The 18,173-nt window shown below is 35.1% G+C and overlaps 4 protein-coding genes across 5 annotated transcripts; 3 read left to right on the top strand and 1 right to left on the bottom strand.

Moving 5' to 3' along the window:
- Positions 1-1,671: 1,671 nt before the first annotated feature.
- LOC145570143 (uncharacterized) lies at positions 1,672-5,428 on the bottom strand. The gene is made up of 4 exons (XM_081629152.1): positions 4,989-5,428; positions 4,122-4,268; positions 3,274-3,588; positions 1,672-2,322 (listed from the first exon to the last, which is right to left on the bottom strand). The coding sequence occupies exons 1-4, from the start codon at positions 5,355-5,357 to the stop codon at positions 1,909-1,911; spliced, it is 1,245 nt and encodes a 414-aa protein (XP_081485278.1). The 5' UTR covers positions 5,358-5,428; the 3' UTR covers positions 1,672-1,908.
- An 878-nt stretch (positions 5,429-6,306) lies between these two features.
- LOC145571757 (large ribosomal subunit protein eL20z-like) lies at positions 6,307-9,647 on the top strand. Of its 2 annotated transcripts, XR_014096620.1 has the most exons (6): positions 6,307-6,446; positions 6,753-6,836; positions 7,627-7,747; positions 7,831-7,948; positions 8,692-8,878; positions 9,025-9,647. XR_014096620.1 is itself a non-coding variant. In XM_081630790.1 (5 exons), exons 2-5 carry the CDS (start codon positions 6,827-6,829, stop codon positions 8,743-8,745), a joined length of 303 nt encoding a protein of 100 aa, XP_081486916.1. In that variant the 5' UTR covers positions 6,307-6,446; positions 6,753-6,826; the 3' UTR covers positions 8,746-8,997. The 2 variants fall into 2 exon arrangements, 1 of the variants encoding a protein (XP_081486916.1); XM_081630790.1 differs by lacking the exon at positions 9,025-9,647 and having other exon boundaries at positions 8,692-8,997.
- A 538-nt stretch (positions 9,648-10,185) lies between these two features.
- On the top strand, positions 10,186-11,619 carry LOC145571756 (tetraspanin-8-like). The gene is made up of 2 exons (XM_081630789.1): positions 10,186-10,802; positions 11,347-11,619. Exons 1-2 carry the CDS (start codon positions 10,296-10,298, stop codon positions 11,617-11,619), a joined length of 780 nt encoding a protein of 259 aa, XP_081486915.1. The 5' UTR covers positions 10,186-10,295.
- A 1,972-nt stretch (positions 11,620-13,591) lies between these two features.
- LOC145570717 (U-box domain-containing protein 35-like) lies at positions 13,592-17,338 on the top strand. The gene is made up of 8 exons (XM_081629871.1): positions 13,592-13,760; positions 13,905-13,990; positions 14,074-14,195; positions 14,652-15,245; positions 15,386-15,557; positions 15,759-15,860; positions 15,957-16,373; positions 16,649-17,338. The coding sequence occupies exons 1-8, from the start codon at positions 13,592-13,594 to the stop codon at positions 17,336-17,338; spliced, it is 2,352 nt and encodes a 783-aa protein (XP_081485997.1).
- The last annotated feature ends 835 nt before the right edge of the window (positions 17,339-18,173 follow it).

Raw genomic sequence — 18,173 nt, 5'->3', positions numbered from 1 at the left:
AGGGAACGTGCCGGCGAATACAATTGTGCACCCCGGTTACGCCGGAATTTCGTTTTCAAGTCAGTGATTTGCATCACGACACACCGTACTCTATTATTGTCATAAGATCATCTTTTCGATCTTCTTATTTTAATTTCAATATAGCCTTGAAAATATTTCTTACAACACAGCGCAACGTTCAAATTGAAGAAACTAGTATGCACTACACATGTAAGATTATGACTTGTGAAGTTGTTCGTGACGATGAAAATCTGAATTGCATAACTACCAATTATGCCTTGTGTTGTTTCGCAAATAAAGGTTCGACTAAAATCATTAACTAATTTTATCACACAATTTTATATATACGACTAATAGAATCAGTTAGTCAAAACATTTAATATAATCAAATAGTCAAATTAGCATATTAAACCAGCTCTTAGCAAAAATATACTCATTAATTACCTAATAGGATCATAACCCCCCTCCATTTTAACATGGTCATCACATTATTTCATCCCTTTTGTGTTTAAGAATACAACTTACTCGGTGTCTCCATATCCATGTGTTATTACTTATTTTCATTCCATTTAACCATAAAATGTTTATATATTTGAAAACATAATACACCTCTATTTTATATTTAGTGCAACAATAGCCTTGACACAGATTCATAGGAAATTTTTAGGGTTTTTCTAAGTCATGCCCCTAAGGTAGTCGGATTTCTAAGGTGTACCCATGCTTTTTCAAATTTCTAAATTGTGCCCCTCAACTCACTACCATTAATGAATAATACCCTCTTTGGGACTTCCACGTTATCTAAAGTTAACTATAAATTTAATAAAAAGAAGATAAAAAGTAAGGAAATGACAGGAGAAAGAAAATCTTAATCACTGCAACCCTAATAATGAAAACTGAAGCCATGAAATCACACTCTCAATTAACTTTTAAACAACTTATAAGGGTATATTTTAGTATTGATAAGTAGTTGAAGGGCACGCCTTAGATTCTTAAACAAGTATGGGTACACCTTAAAAACTCGACTAGATTAGGGATATAGCTTAGAAAAACCCAAAATTTTATTAATGAGTCTTAAATGGAGAGAGAAAAATAAAAAAGCATGTGATGATGAAAGACTATTTAAAATGGAAAGAAAACATGTAGTGCGCATATTGTATAGCAATTAATTTTAGTAAATGTTGCACATAATATGAAACAGAAGTAACTATAATTGGGAATTTGTGACATAAAAAACATAACTATAATAGGGACATCCTAAAATGTACGTATATCAAAATCTAACATGATTGGAGTCCCCAAAATGACTAAGATGATCCATTTGAATTCAGCATGCACTATCAAGAATCCAGGCAATATCAACCTGATTAACAACTTTTTAACATGATTAGAAAATTGTAAATATGTTTTGGAGGGAAGCTAGTAATTGTGCATCAAAATTTTCTATGTTGGTCCTGCGCAATTCAGTTTTTGTGTATTACACGAAATAATTAGCATCGAAGAGTTCATATGTTATCTTAACTTAGAAAAGTTATAGCATATGCATATCAATATCTTGCTAAGATAAAGATCCAAAAACAGAGTAAAAGCATGTTTATCCAATTTCAAATCAGTTTTGAAAAAAACACAATTAATCGTTTGATAAGTATATCTATGCAATTAGCTCAGCAATAAAAACCATGAAGCCATCATAACTAGTACAGTAATCTTTCAATTTTCAATCACTGAAACAACTTTTACCTTATAGAGTTGATATGCCAACTGAGATTACAAAACAAAAAATAAATGATGGCTCAATCTATCCCCATTTTGATTATCACATGTTGTAAAAGGCGCTGTCAAATAACAAACCTCTGGAAGGAATTAGGGTTTGTTTGGAAAGTGAAAGAATAGCAGGGGCCATTATTACATTTACCCTCTTCTCCTCTTCCTCAGTGTTGGGAACTTAAGAGGAGTAGGAAGGGTAGCAACAGTCACCTTATTTCTTCTGGCAAACTTACAGCCCAAATTCTCGAAATAAGGTCTTAGACTTAAAGCAGACATCTTCAGATCCTTGGCAATATCTGTAAAATCAGTCTGAAACTCATCAACAAATAAGGTGAGAACCAGCACATAGCTGATGAGGGAGCCTATTTTGTCATCTGAGAGCCTGTTTTTCTCTTTATTAATAAACATTTTGTCGAACTTCTGTGACAAAATGCTTGGGAGATAAACGTGATGCTTTGAAGATTTTCCACCACCACCAGCAGAATACCGATTCTTGATGTTTATGAGATGAGAAATATATGACAGGATGCCAGCAAGCCTTCTCTTCTCTGCTTCATCCTACAGAATCAAGAGTAGAAAATAACATACATATATGACTATATGTACCTATGGGGAAAGCATTCAGGTTAAAGAATGGTATTGAGATCAATGACCACAGTATTGGCAATGAAATCTAGACAGAACAACACTTAGCCAATGAAGTCTGGACAGAAAATGTATAAAAAGCCACAGAGCTGCCCAAATCACTAGCCATGATCATGTACTTTGCCAGATTTTGCCATCTTAAATCTTAATACACAACAAACCCAAAGAAGCATATCCCCGTTTACTACATGTTGCCGTGCTAGATTAACAACATAGCCTAAGTACACTATCATTTGCTCCTTTGTCTCAATTCTCAAACCAAACAAACTCACATAGAGCAACCAACTTACTCCACCCCCTCCCTAAAGACACACACAGAAAAATAAAGGTTAGCTTTACAATATATACGCAGAACAGCTTGACAAGTGCAATTAAGCTCACCTACTTCCCTTTATTTTTCCTTTTTTTTTTTTTTTGAAGGGTCCCTTTATTTTTCCTTAACTACCTTCCGCTATTGTTTTATTTCAAGCCAAAAAAAATCACATATTAATAACAACTTATTTCCAACACACAAATCTCTTGCAAGAAGATGTAGATGCTGCCTTGATTATCACTACCAGCTCCTAAAATATCAAAACTTATAAATTGTGTACGATGACAATGTAATGTAACATTTACATGGCATCTTAGTGGAAAAAATGTCAAACATCCAAGACAGCATAAAAACAATAAATGTGTCCAAAGATGGCATTTATCAGCCTACAGCTATGTTCATTTCCCATACAAAATTTTATTTTATTTATTTATTGGAGAAGAAGTTCAAATAAGTTTTAATAAGGGTACCCAATTTCCAATCTACAACTGCATCAAGTTCAAACAAGTGAATTTCAAATGAAAATAAAAGTCTATCTTAAAACAACTCACCTTGTTTAATTCCACTTTGTAACATCGATTGCATACAAAAGTTGGGTAAACATCTGGTTTTATCTCCTGCCCAGATTGCAACCGATCCAAAATGTCTCTCACATAATCCCATTCTCCTTTGAGAATAATTTTATCAAGCAGATAAGCCTTCTCTGGTGTTGTAGCAGAGAGATCGTGTGGGGGAAGATTGTTGTCAGTGTCCAAACTGGAACTTTCAATTGCTGTCTTGTCTATAGGAGTTGCCTCTAAAATTTGGTTTATCTCAGGCATGACATCAGGATCTTCCTTTTGACTTAACCGCATAGCTTCCTTGTCCTGCAAGAGAGACAACTACTCAATAATTTGTCCGAATCAAATCTGATCCAGACTATACAAGTGTTCTATACTGTATTATATACAGTTTAATACATGTGAAGTTGTGAGCACTAGTTTTGGAAATTTCTGACTCTCTTGTTAATAATCTGGATAGCTACAAATTACTATAGATGTTTATCTTTGACTAATCCGAAAGAAATTTTTATCAAAAATTAGCATTTCATCACTTGATGCGTTAATAATTTGGTCCTTAGCTCAAATGGTATATGTATACATCATGATTCCCCATAACTTCATTAAACATGAATTGGGTTAAAACTTAATAGAACATGATCAGGAGTTTTATCGCATAACATAATGCAGAAAAACAAATGGATGTTGATCTAGATATCTCATCATCAGTAAAGAAGGAACAGAGCCAAGAACAACAGTTCCCTACATCGTATCACAGCATAAGCCTTTGGTTCCTAAGATCCTAACGCCAAAGATGAGTATCAATATATAATTAAATATCCAAGTGAAAGCATACAAACCTTCTTTATTGCACCCTTGGTACCATAACGGTCTGTAAGTTTATGCCGTTTGAGTCTTCTATCTTCAGCATCGTCAATCTTGGCCGGAGTTTCTGGTTCCGTTTCAGATGCACGTGATGCTCTAGCTAATGGTTGTAGCCTGAATACCTGAACATTGTCAACAACAAGGTCCATGTTAGGAAAAGGAGTCGAGCTCAAATAGGTGTCTACTTCAAAAGAATGCTGGTAGATTGTAATTTCAGAAACAAGCAAATGGAGGGTTTTAAATCGCATCATATGATCCCGGCAAAACGTCACTCTACTGACAACAACCCAAACGACAGCCAATACTGCCTTTATAAAACACATCCCACTTTAGACAATGGAGCATTCTGTTATTCCTCGAACTTTTTTTTTTTTGGTTAGCAACTTTGCATACTCCGTATCTATATAACAGGAAATGTCATATTGTCATTAATGAATTCTGAAACGCATAGCTATACCAGTTGATGATAAACATGACACTGTTAATGAAATAATCAAACGTAAAAATCTTCAATTTCCCATAATTCTTCCTTGAATGATCACACAAGCACAAATCATTTTCATTTTCATTTTCATGGAAAACAATCAATCAAACAAACAAAATCAAAAGCCAAGCTGCAATCCCCTTCTTCAACTAACTAAACAAACAAACAAAAAAATCAACATTTCTTCATTAAAAGCAATTAACACAATCAAATATCAAAAATTCCAATCAGCTTAATCGATGGTACTCGGGATCAAAACCCGAGTACATCACTGCCTGTTGTGGCTCTTTGTACACCAGAACTAAGCAAACAATAGGCTTGAAAAAACAAAAATTGAAAAAAGTGAAGGAAATTATACCCTATTAGCATTGATGGGGGCCAATCTGAAAGTCTGAGAACGTTTATCAACAACCGCAAGAGCATAACTATTCATCCTACCAACAGCAGCTTCACCAAAATGACTATTACCAACATAATCAACTTTAGACCCATTTGGTTTCACAACAAGTTCAACTCTTCTAAGCCTTTTTTGGTCCCTGAAAAACCCTAGTTTGCTCGATTCTGGGTTTTTAAGGTTTAATGGGTCGAACCCAGAAGGGTAATACCCTAACATTGGTGCATTTTTCTCTTGTTGTTCCTTCAACATTTGAACTTGGGTATCAAATTCGATTGATTTCCTCTTTTTTATCTTGGAATTGTGTGATTTAGGGGGTGTTAATGCCTCCATGTTTGATTTTGGCAAAGAGAGATGGTGGGGTTGAAACAGAGAGAAATCAAACGACAGGGTTTTGGAGATTGAATTGGGGTTTTTCTGTGATAAACCCTACAATGGAGAATTGGGGAGAGAAGAAGAAGGGGAAGTAATATTGGGCTGTTTGGTGGTGTTTTGATTGTGGGCTCGTGCCAAATTTTAAGACGAGGCCACAAAGCTTTTCAGTCATTGTAATTTGACCTTTTTTTTTTCTTGGTTAAAGATGATCGTTGTAGTTCCTCAGTTTACATTTACTTGTAACACACGACTTTAGCACGTATATTCAAAGAGATATTGTACTATTTAAACGAACAAATTAATTAATGAAATTTTATTACCAATAAGAAAAAAATGATAAGTTACTACAATTTAAATTTTATTTTCATCCAATAGGAAAAGTGTATATATATATATATATATATATATATATATATATATATATATATATATATATATATATACTTTGGAAACCATAGGAAAAGTATATAATTAAGTGTAATTCGACATTTCAGTATATGGTGTTGGCGGAGGACGAAGATGAATTTTCGTGTTCTATTTTGTAATATTGGTAATGTGTATCCATAGGGTCTGTTCATATTTACTTAATTTCAGTTCAGTTCAATTCCTAATTTCCCTCTCTCATAAAATATTCATTTCAGTTCCAATCAGTTCAGTTCAACTCAATTCAATTCAGTAAATGTGAATAAGTGTATTAATATGTTTAATAAAATAAACTTAATTACTTACTTTTATTATCACCGGGAAAAAAAATTATCCCATATACTCCTCGTACCCCGTTATTTGGTCATATGACTCAGGCTCACACCATATCTTATCAGTCCGTCTAACAAGAGAAACTCGACCACTCGCTAAGAACCAAAAATAGTGAAGGACCCGTCGCCGTTATGATCATTAACTTGTAGTAGTCATGTTCCCCACTCCTTGAGTATGCTAATGCCCCATTTCTCTCTATTTCTTCTTCTGTAAAGACATCCCACCTGTCTTTCTCTATAGAACTACGGCAAAGCATTTGGCTACTACTGTCCAGCTACCTTCCCTTCTCAGGCAAGTCTCACTCAATTTCTTGGCTGAATCCAACTGTTTCATTGCCTTTTTGTTCCTTTATAATTTAGGGTTTTAATCTTGATCTGTGTGATTAATTGATGATATTATCTCATTTGTTTTCCCAAAATTTGATTGAATTCAGCCTAGCTGTAGCTGTCTTTTATTAATTTGTTTGGTGGGTATTTGAAATTTGAAGCTGCTCTGCTAATTTTGTGTGTTTAGATTATCAATTGATTCATGTATTTGTCTAATTATAGAGAAGGTGATTTATGTTGCTGATGAATTTTTGCGGTTTTAATGTTGCAGATTGTAGAAAGAGAGACTTGGGCAGCTGCATCTAGAATTTCATGTCAATTTGATGATTTTTTCTATAGCCAAGCATGGAACAAAGTATGATTTTTTTTTTTTTTTTCTCATTTTGATTTTGCAATTTTTGTGCTGCTTATTATCCCAGTTTGGTAATATAATGGAAGTATAAAATGATTGCTAGTTTAAGAAAGGACATTGTATGATTTGGCTAGAATTTGGTTTAAATGAGTTAAATGTTACGGGTGAAAGCTCGAATCAAGGTTTTTGGGTCCTTAAATGTATGTTTTTTATGATGTTATTATCATGTCAAAGATTACTAGATAATGGTGACATTCCAAATTTACATTTGGAAACCAAAGTTTTGATAAGAATGATAATTGTCCATTTATTTGATTGCTAATAGAGTGTTGGTGGATTAATCCTACCATTATTTTCGTTTCTGCTTAAACAAGCTAGAATATATTGAAGTAAATGTGTGCAATTATCCCTGTAGCCTGACCTATTTTGAACAAGGTAAACACTGGGGAGTATGTTGAGCGATAAAAGATTGGATTGGACTGAACACATTAGGAGATAAAATCATAGGGGTGTTTGAGGCAAAATGTTCCGATATGTTCTGATGCATGAATATTAGGTCTTCCCTATTTGAACAAGGTTTGAAAGGCCAAAAGGAGTTGTCTGAGGGAAGGCAGCATACTATAAGGTTCGGGAAGTAGTCATTCTTAAACATAAGGATGAGGCCCATGAGAAATTGAGAATGTGCATGCATTTGCAGCACCCAGACATACAACATATATTGATGTTTTTTTCCTCCGCTTAAATGTTCTTTCCATAGTTATCTCAATCATTCAAATGTATTTATCCACCGCAGGCTGCCCAACAGACTCTGAAAAAAAGGGGGATTATACGCTTATTGGGGATGGAGAGGACCAATTGTTGGGGCTGTATGATAAACCACTCCCATGCTTTGGCTGTGGTATTGGTTGGTTTTCGTAAGTGACTAACTTTTTCTATTTGCTTGTCCTGCCCACTTTTCTGCCTTCTCTTTTAATAAAAACATGTGTCTTTCTGGCAGTTTTTTGCTTGGTTTCATATTCCCATTGATGTGGTACTATGCTACAATCCTTTACTTCAGAAATTACTACCTTAAAGATCCTAGGGAAAGGATTGGACTGGCCACTTGCGCAATAGCTGTAAGTATCTTGTCTATGACATGGCATTGCTTGTCTTGGCTTATGCCCACACTATTACTTGTCTTGGATTTTGCGGACATCACTGCTATTGTTTGCTTAATTGGCCTTTACTGATATCAATGGAGTTAGAAGTTCACAGCGTAGTGTAGTAATAAAAAATACTCTAGATTTGAAATTAGATTGTGTTTAGCCTCTAATAGCATATGATGTACATAGCTCTTAATGTATGCTGGTAAGACTGTAAAAGTGCATGAGGGTAGTTTATGCATTTTGATAGTCTTAAATCTCAATAAACAGATTTACCTTGCTGAAATTTTTAATCAAGATACTTTCTCTTCTTTCTTTCTTTTTCATTTATATTTCTTGGGGAAAGAGGAGAGAAGAGAGAGAGAGAGGGGGGGGGGGGGGGGGGTTCACCTTCAACTAGTTCATGTCTTGCCCCTTGGTGGTATTCACTGGCATCAACGGACATATTTAATGCTTTAAAAATTCACAAGGTCTGAAGATTCGCACAGCTTACCTTATGCACACTATCTGCTTTTCCTGCCCACTTCTCCGCTTGTTACTCCTGCTTACCAATGTTTAACTGGATACAAGTATCGTGATTAGATAATCATTTCTATAACTGTGTCATGGCCCGCCTATCTCTTCAAGTTGCTTGTTCATTTGAATATAAATTGAGAAAGTGTTTGGATCTTGCCATTCTCTCATGTATTAGTAACATTATATCTCCATGATTGCAGGCTCTGGTATTTACAGTTGTGGCACTGATTATCGTGGCTGTGATTCTTCTCTAGTGCTTCTTGAAACCCTTAAAGCTCTATATTATTAGTTCCTTGTATATATTTCTTTGTTCAATCTAACACACAAGCGAAATAGAACAGGGGATCTCTGGGGAAAGAGCTTGGTAAAGAATTTTGCAGGATGACTGTAAGTTATACTATTCGCTCAAAAAAACTTGTATGTACATATAATATGACCACTGTAGTGAAGTGTATAAAGCACTAGCCACATTATGAAAAGATATATGAAGTATGAGTTATGTGTCCTTTTGAAATGCTCTACTTTTTGCCCAGATGTACTGTTGTGTCGTGCTTATAGTTGCTGCATTGTGGATTTGTGGTATTGGATCAAGTAATATGTTATGGTGTCATTACTGGAAGCTGGTATCATTACTTATATGGTACATTTGCCAATCATCCTGTTTATTAGTGGCATGGGAAATTACTGGTAGATGAGCTCTTCTATGAGGTTCTGTAAACCCACAGGCCACAACATTGACATAGTAGTCTGCACTTTGTTGGTGAATTAAAGTAAGGCAGCAAGCTACCACGACAGGTAGCACAATGTTTATGAGCGGCTTAGTTTCTATCAGTGATAGCCTATGTGCTTAACTGGTTCAAGATTGGTCAAATTTAATTGCAAGGTGCTGGTTTAGCTCAAGGCAGGGCTGTCAACCAATATTTTGACAGTCAAGGCTAGCCTCATAAATTCACAATTGAACCAGATTGTGATGCTCTTCCCTCTCCCCTTTCGCCTTAATTGTTGAATATGCCAACACTGGCTCTAAAATTGAGCCGGAATTGTACCAAATCTAATCTGAGTCAATGGTCATTGAGTTGAGCCAATCCTTGGTAAATCTGCCATTTTTGAACTTGCCCGTTTTTGTAGAGCAATTAATGCGTGTATATACTCTTTGTTCGTAATTGCTATTTTAGCTGGTGTTTGGCAAAATTAGTTAATAGCTTGTAACGGGTCATGAACTCATGATGTATAAAACGACATAATAATATGAGTAATAAGCTACTCTCTTGTGCTGCTAGATTTGAAAATCAAACATGAAAATGGTCTCTTTTACCTGAAGATCATTGTTAATTATTGGTCACTCTCATCAAACTAAATACCATATCTGGTTTTCTTTACCTTTCTCTTCTGGCTCTTATTTTAGTCAACTTGAAAATAGGCTAAATCACAGGTGAGAATATCTATCCTTGATCTCAAACATTTTAACAATTTTTTTGTTAATACAACATGCCCTTTTTGTTAATACAACATGCCCTTTTTTCAAAATTGCATTTTCACAATTTTCTACTTCTAAATAATATCCCCATATTTAGGGACCCTTTAACCCCTTCTTTTCTCCTTGCCACCCAATTTGGGAAGTTTTTTATTAAAATTTTTGCATCATTCCCGAGAAAATTACCCCTTGATTTATCATTTGGGGTCATTCTCTCTATTCCTCCATAGGTAAAGAAATTTTACTCATTCATTTCAAAACTCGAATTTTTTTGATTTTTTTTTTTTACAGAAAAAAAACTCTTAAACATAATTAGTCCAGGAATTTGTAATGGCGGTAAGTACTGTTCTTCTAGGATGCCTAAACACCATAACCTTATGCATTTCATTACCTATTCTCTTGGCTGGTTATTTCGTTAAAATAACAGCCAATTCTCCTTGTGATCCCATAATGTACAAGCCTCTCCTTGCACTCGGCACTTGCTTGCTTATCATCTCCCTCATCGGACTCCTAGGCTCATGCTGTCGAATAACCCTCTTCCTGTGGTTGTATTTGATTGCATTGTTCGTTGTAATCATAGGGTTGCTAGCGTGTTTAACTGTTGGAGGCGCGGTGATTAAGGGAGGCGGAAATGGGCAGGATGTTCTAGGGGGTAATGTTAAGGAGTATGAGCTTCAAGGGTTCTCAAGTTGGCTGAAGAATGATATGGTTGGTGGAAGTCATTGGGAGGATATTAAGTCCTGCATGATTCGCCATGATGCTTGTGGCAAGATTGGTGCTTTTAGGTCTATTATGGATTTTGTTACTCTAAAGCGCTCTAAACTTACATCTATTGAGGTATAATCTTTTTGCTTCTTTTTTTTTTTTTTTTTTTTTTTTTTTTGTAATTATTATTTTGTTTTAAACATGGTTATTCAGAAAAAAATTGAATTATTTGGAGAAGACCATCCAGCTCTAAGAAAAACACCCTCTAATTTTGTGAAAAAAAAAAAAAAAATCCTTTCCCCCTCCAAAAATTAATAGTCCAAGAGCATATTTCAAACTCAATCTCTTCATTTCTTTTTTACTTGTTCTTTTTCTTTTTATTTCCCGCTTCATATATTTTAATTTTTATAATATCTTAAATTTACGATAGGTTAAAACCAATACGAAATACAAAGTGCATATATTTGAGAAAACTTGAACTTTCTTATTTTAAATCAATTTTAATTTTTAAACACAATTCCTGCAAAAATCAAAGTTCAATCCCTTGTGAGACATCTATTTTTATCATGTTGTTTTATCTTGTCAGTCAAAATAAGGTTGTTATTTTTAGATAATGAATGCATTTTTAGTGATTTTCTTTTTTTAAATAGAAAAGTTTTTTTTTTTTTTGTGACAGACAGGATGTTGCAAACCACCAGCACAATGTGGATTTACATATGAAAGTGCAACAACTTGGATAGTTCCAGTAAAGGGATTGACTTCACCAGATCCAGATTGCAAAGTTTGGAACAATGCTTTTAATAATTTGTGCTATAATTGTGGATCATGCAAAGCTGGTTATTTAGCTTTATTTATGAAGGGTTGGAGAAGAATTACTATTGTCAATGTTGTACTTCTTGTTGTATTGTTTGTTGTTTTCATCATTGCTTGTTGTGCTCTTAGAGATTAAATCCATTAGCTTGTTTACGGATACATCTAGAGTTACGTGTATATTTTCTCAGACGCATTTGTCAAAAGGGCAATTATTTAGTTTAATTTTCTTTACAAGCGGGGGTTAACTCTTTATTACGTTTCCTTATATTTTCAAAAGATAATCATTTTTTGATATAGATTTTTTTTCTCAAACAATTAGATTCAAATGCTAAAATGAATAGAGGGAGCCTGTGAGGGATGTCCATATTAAATTACTTTGGCAGTAAATTCACAATATTGTATACTACGTAAGAAACAACATAGTAAAATGAGATCTTATGATGTCTAATTAATTAATATGCAATTTTGATTTTTTTTTTCCCCTTAAATTTTCTTTACGACTGAAAGTAGAATTTTCAATGCTTAACCAAACACATTTGGTAACAAGGAGTAAAGATCTATGGACATTATAATTTGGAAAAATTAGAAAATAACACCATAAATTTTACAAAAAATGGATTATAACACCACATAATCTCAAATTTTTATTATAACACCACAAAAAAAAAAAATCAAAAAAAATTTAATTTCACCACCATCTAACGGATTTTGGATGAAATCCGTAAGGGGGCTCGCTATGAACACGTGTCACTCAACAATTTGTTTAAAAATAAATAAATTGGAATAAAATTTTTTTTTTTAACAAAAAAACCTAAATCCTTAGCCAGCCCAGTCCCACCACCGAATCATCTGCCCAAGCTGCAAACAACCCAAACCCAACCGCCGGAAGGCCCGGAACCCCATGACATCCAGCCGGAACCCCCTGACCCCACCAAAATCGCTGACTCCACCAATTCCGCCCTAGCTTCCTCCTCCCCAAAAACCACCCCAGCCCCCGCAACCAGCTCAAGCACTGCCGAAACCACCCTAGAAACCACCGTAGAAATCAAAACCCAACCAACCCAGAAATAACAACCCGAGAAACCAAAACCCAACAAAATCGGGGCTAGGGGCTAGGGCTAGGGCATGGGTGTTTCAAGGTTTTTCTGTGGCTAGGGTGTTTCAAGGATGGGTTAGGTGGGTTTTTCAATGGCTGGAGTGTTAAGGTCGATGCAGGTGGGTTTTCCGGTGGCTGGGGGTGCGACGGTGGTGATGGGATGGGGAGCCGGCACCAATTCCATGGTTGCCGGTGGTGGGGCTGGGTTGGGGTTTAGGTTGTTTTGTTTTGTTTTTTTTAAAATTTTTTTTTTAGTTTTACTTTTTTTTAGCCAATCAATGAATGCCACGTGTAATTGGTGGGTCCCACTAACGGATTTCATCTAAAAATCCGTTAGATGGTGATGAAATCAATTTTTTGATTTTTTTTGTTGTGTTATAATATAAATTTGAGATTATGTGGTATTATAATTCATTTTTTGTAAAATTTTTGGTGTTATTTTCTAATTTTTCCTAATAATAACATTAAAATTTCATAAAATATTAAAAATTCATTCAATGTTCATAGAAACTTTCTAGCTCTTATAATTAGAATAAATAACAAATAATAATAATATTTATACAAGTGGATAACAATAAGGTCAATAACAGGTACTATTCCACCGTTATTTGGGTAAGATAAGATAAAATTAGAAGCCAACTTAATACAGCCAAGAAAATCATAAAAGTGTTACTTGTATATATTATCATCCATAAATGTTTATTCAAATGTTTTTACTAAAATTAGTTGTAAAAAAACAGAACACTCCATGTCGGATAGATAATAGTGGTAGACGTACGTTGTTTGTTTACTCCTATATGAATGACATATATGAAATAATTGTAAAAGCTTCGCTTTTAATTAAGTTTCAATTATTTTTTTTGGAAAATTTTCCCCCAAGTTCAGGGGAATTAAAATCATTTGGTTGCTTCGCGAATCTAATTGAGAGAACGCGAAGCAACCAAGGAAGGAGAGAGAAAGAGAAGGGTGTAAGGAGGTATCATATCATATTATATCGTATCATATCATATGAATGGCTAAACCAGCTCAACCCATTGAATTGGGTCATAATGCTGTCGCGGTTGCCATTGATAAGGGCAAGAACAGCCAACAAGCTGTTAGATGGACTATTGATCATTTCTTGAAGGGAAAAGATTTTCAAGTTGCTCTTGTTCATGTTAAAACTCACCATTTTAATAACCGTGAGTTACCTTAATCTTAAGGCATTATTTGTTATAATTTATATAAATTATTGGTGATAGTTGCATGAAATTTCATGATTTAAATTCATTTTTTGCACAAAATTTATTATTTTGGGTGTTATAAATTTGTATATACAGAGCTAGAAGCTTCGACAACCGGTTTAGCCCCAACAGACTCCGATGTACAACAATTATTTCTTCCTTATCGAGGATTTTGTAGCAGAAAAGGGGTATGCAATCCTTAAATTCTATTCGGAATGCTTGAAATTTTGGGCTGTTTTACAAAGTTTGTCTAAATGTTCTTCTATTGTAGATAGACGCGATGGAGGTAGTACTTCATGATATTGATGTTCCAAGTGCACTTGTTAACTACATCGAGCACAACAACCTTGGCAATATTGTTGTTGGGGCCTCGAATCGTAATGCCATCACAAGGTTGTTCCTTATTCAAGCTAAGGTTGTTTATTTGTTCTTCATGACATCATTTAAAAATTTAAGATCAATTTGTTGAGGCTATTTCCTTATGTTTGTTTGCAAAATTGATATTTAGAAGGAAAATAGATCTTGCATGTATCGATGGATTCCTCGAGGTTATCATGTTTGGTTATATGAATGGAAAGCAATGGAAAAGTTTGGCCAAAAATTAATGTTACATGTATGGTCTATTTTGTGAATAGAAAATTAAGAATTTTTCCTTACTAAAGTTTGTATTGATGTTTAAAAACAATATATAAGGGAACTATAAAAAAGTGTACCTCAAAATCTATATGCTTGAAAAAAAAAAAAATTCTAAATCCGACATAATTTTGGGCAATGCTGTAAGAACTATACTACACATAATATTGCAAGACATGTGATTTTTGTTATTGTTTCTCTTTGACATGTATACAGGAGATTTAAAGCAGCAGATGTTCCAACCAGCCTTGAAAAATCAGCCCCAGATTTTTGTGCAGTATATGTGATATACAAAGGGAAGGTGCAATCGATGCGACCTTCAAACGTATGTCTAATGCCTACGGCCCCTATCGCGGCCACAGGACGGTCAAGTTTAAGCTCCGGAACCTCAACTTACAGGACCACCAATTCCAAGACTAGTTTTGGCAATAGTAGTGTATCAAGTGGTACATCGCGGTCAAGCATGGTGCATTCGGAGAGGAATTACTCTTCCTCTAGTAACCCTGTTACGCCTGTTGGTGGTGCTGATATATCATCAATTTACCATCGTATGACCCATGATCCTCACTACCTTAAACCACAAAGTATACGCAAGAGTACTGAATCACCAAATAAGCAACGTGTGACATCTAATAGTCGTTACAATAACCCGAGAATTCGACATGAAATCGACTTCCCAAGTTACCAGCAGCAATATCCTTACTACAGTAGGAGCTCTGATAACTCCTCGAATAATTCTTCTACTTTATATCAAATTATGGGACAACCACCTCTTCCATATAGTAATACAAGCGCAGATAATAACTCCAGGTAATTAAGTTCATCGAAAACTTCTCTAGAGTACTTAATTTTTCTAGCAACGTGTTACAAACAAGGCGTAATTGTGTTGGATAGATCAAATTGTAGGCCTAATACAAATGAGTTTTGTGGATGATTGTGTTGATATGCAGAAACTCAAATTCTTATTCGAGTAGCGAAACCATTAGTACACCAGATAGATACAATCAAGGACGAAATCCTTCTTATTGTGGTTCCAACCCCAATAGTTTTGAGTCTGCTACGTCTGTTGAATATAGTGAGCAACAACCTAATTCAACCACGAGTTCCCAAAATTCATCCTCGGTAAGCTATTTGTTATCTTGTAAAAATTATTAGTCGTGTTATGACTATTTTTTTATTTTTTTTTGATGATATGTACGTACCCCCTCTGTCTCTATTGTTCTTAAGTACGAAGAGCAAATAGAGACAAGGAAGTATAAGGTAGGACTATGAGATAATGTGATTGATGCCTCGATTATTTGTCTCTATTTTCTTTCTTTGAAGGATGAGCTAGAAGCTGAGATGGCGAGACTAAAGCTTGAAATAAAGAACACAATGGACCTTTATCATTCAATTTGCGAGCAAGCAAGTGTGGCAAAGCAACAGGTAGTTTTAGCATTTATAATATAATGCATTTGAGTTATATTTCAAACAATACAAACTAAAAGTCATGTTTCAATTTATAACATCTTTTGTTCTTAGGCTGATTATATTCAAACTGGAGATGTTGATATTGAGGAAATCAAGCTAGCAAGAGAGGCTGCATTGGTAGTAGCAGATCTAGAGCGGCTAAAATGCCAAGCCGCGATGGATGCAGCACAACTATCAGAACGATTAGTAGATATGGAGGGTCGTAAGAGAAAATTGGCAGAGAAGAAAGCTGCAAAACAGGATGAAGAAGATATAAGAAGATCAGGAAACAAATCAAGCCAATTAGTCAGCTATCGATTGTACTCGTTGAAAGAGATTGAAGTTGGAACTAATTACTTCTCTAGTTCGTTGAAGATTGGTGAAGGAGGGTATGGACCTGTGTATAAAGCCATACTTCAGCACACCCCTGTCGCGATTAAAGTTCTAAGGCCGAATGTATCCCAAGGACTAAAACAATTTCAACAAGAGGTAATGCAACAAATTAGTACTTATATCATGAGTTAATAGGACAATTGTGTCACGTTACGAAGTGATGAGGTTGTTTTAAGCCTTTTAACCTCTTAAAGGACTAACTCAGCCAAAAGGTTAAGCTGATGGTTAAGGCCTACGATTATGTTTTATACTCTAACATAACCATCTCAAGTTGCGAAAGTAGAATTATACTATACTTTAAGGCACCAAAATGGATAGATAGTTATGAATTTATTTGATCCACTGAAAATTTGTTTGTAATTTTATTGTAGATCGAGGTGCTCGGACGAATGAGACACCCTAACATGGTACTCCTCCTAGGAGCATGTCCAGAGTACGGGTGCCTAGTATACGAGCACATGGAGAATGGAAGCCTAGAAGACAGATTGTTCCGAAAGAACAACACCCCTCCCATCCCTTGGAGAACTCGATTCAAGATTGCAGCCGAGATAGGAACATCCCTCCTCTTCCTACACGAGGCAAAGCCAGAGCCCATGGTACATAGGGACTTAAAACCGGCTAACATTCTCCTAGACTCGAACTACACGAGCAAGATAGGTGATGTAGGGTTGGCGCGATTAGTACCTCCAACAGTCGCGAATCAAATGACTCAATACCATTTGACAGCCGCTGCTGGTACATTTTGCTACATAGATCCAGAGTATCAACAAACAGGACAACTTGGTACAAAGTCCGACATCTATTCATTAGGGATAATTTTGCTTCAGTTGCTCACTGCAAGGCATCCTATGGCATTGTCATACCATATGGAAGAGGCCATTGAGGCCGGTAAATTCGAGGAAATGCTCGATCCAGCCGTGTCTAATTGGCCCTTCCAAGAGGCTTTAGCAATGGCTCAATTGGCTCTCAAGTGTACCGAGCTTCGAAAGAAGGATAGACCTGATTTGGACTCCGTTGTTTTGCCGGAATTGACCCGGCTGAGAGATTTAACTATGAGTTAATAATTATTTCTCTCTTTTTCTCTTTTCCTTTTTACATTTTTGGGAAGTGAGATTATAGAAATTATCCTTTCCTTATCTTTAATCATATACTCCGTATTGTAAATATTCTTGATCTTGTACGTAACCTTATTGCTTACCTTTGTACTGACTATGTATTTGTACATGAGGGATACACATCGCTCCACTTACGGAGATTTACACAATTTAACATATATAATCACATAGAACCTCGGTAACTCTAACCCGCCTTACATTAATCATCTCAATTCCTCTAAACTTTGCTTATTATGCCATAAAAATAAAAGATTGCCTCTTTCTATAGAAAATTTTATATATAAGTTGTGATCTTACACTCTTACTAGTTACATACAAGATTTACGTACTCAACTAATAAATACGAAGTATATTGTAGCATGAATTGATTAATATCCTATTATCCTACAAAAAAAAAGTGATAAGATCGATCTTTCTTGGTAACGGATGAAGCATTCAACACGCACGGTGTGTGAGAGGTAGACGGACATTTTCGCCATTCACATGTTGACCTAATCTGTGTGTGCATCACATAAAATAACTAATACAAGTATAAGTATAGATGATTGAATTGAGATACTCTGTGACCCTTAATTCAAATTTTGTTGTAACATACAAGTAATTGATTCAAATTATACTGGTGTAGTAACAATTTACAAGTTCGGAGTACTTACTATCTATACACAATGGGCCAAAGGGAACAATGATACTGATTTTCCAATCAAATGAGAACCAGAATAAGAGCATAAAAAATGAGGTATAGGGTACAATTATATATTCACCATCATTCAATACTTTGTAT

The sequence above is a fragment of the Chenopodium album genome, chromosome 12 (assembly GCF_948465745.1).
Source record: "Chenopodium album chromosome 12, dcCheAlbu1.1, whole genome shotgun sequence".
Taxonomy (NCBI): Eukaryota; Viridiplantae; Streptophyta; class Magnoliopsida; order Caryophyllales; family Amaranthaceae; genus Chenopodium; species Chenopodium album.
The sequence above is the reverse complement of the archived record's forward strand: the minus strand, read 5'-3'. Positions and strand labels throughout refer to the sequence as shown.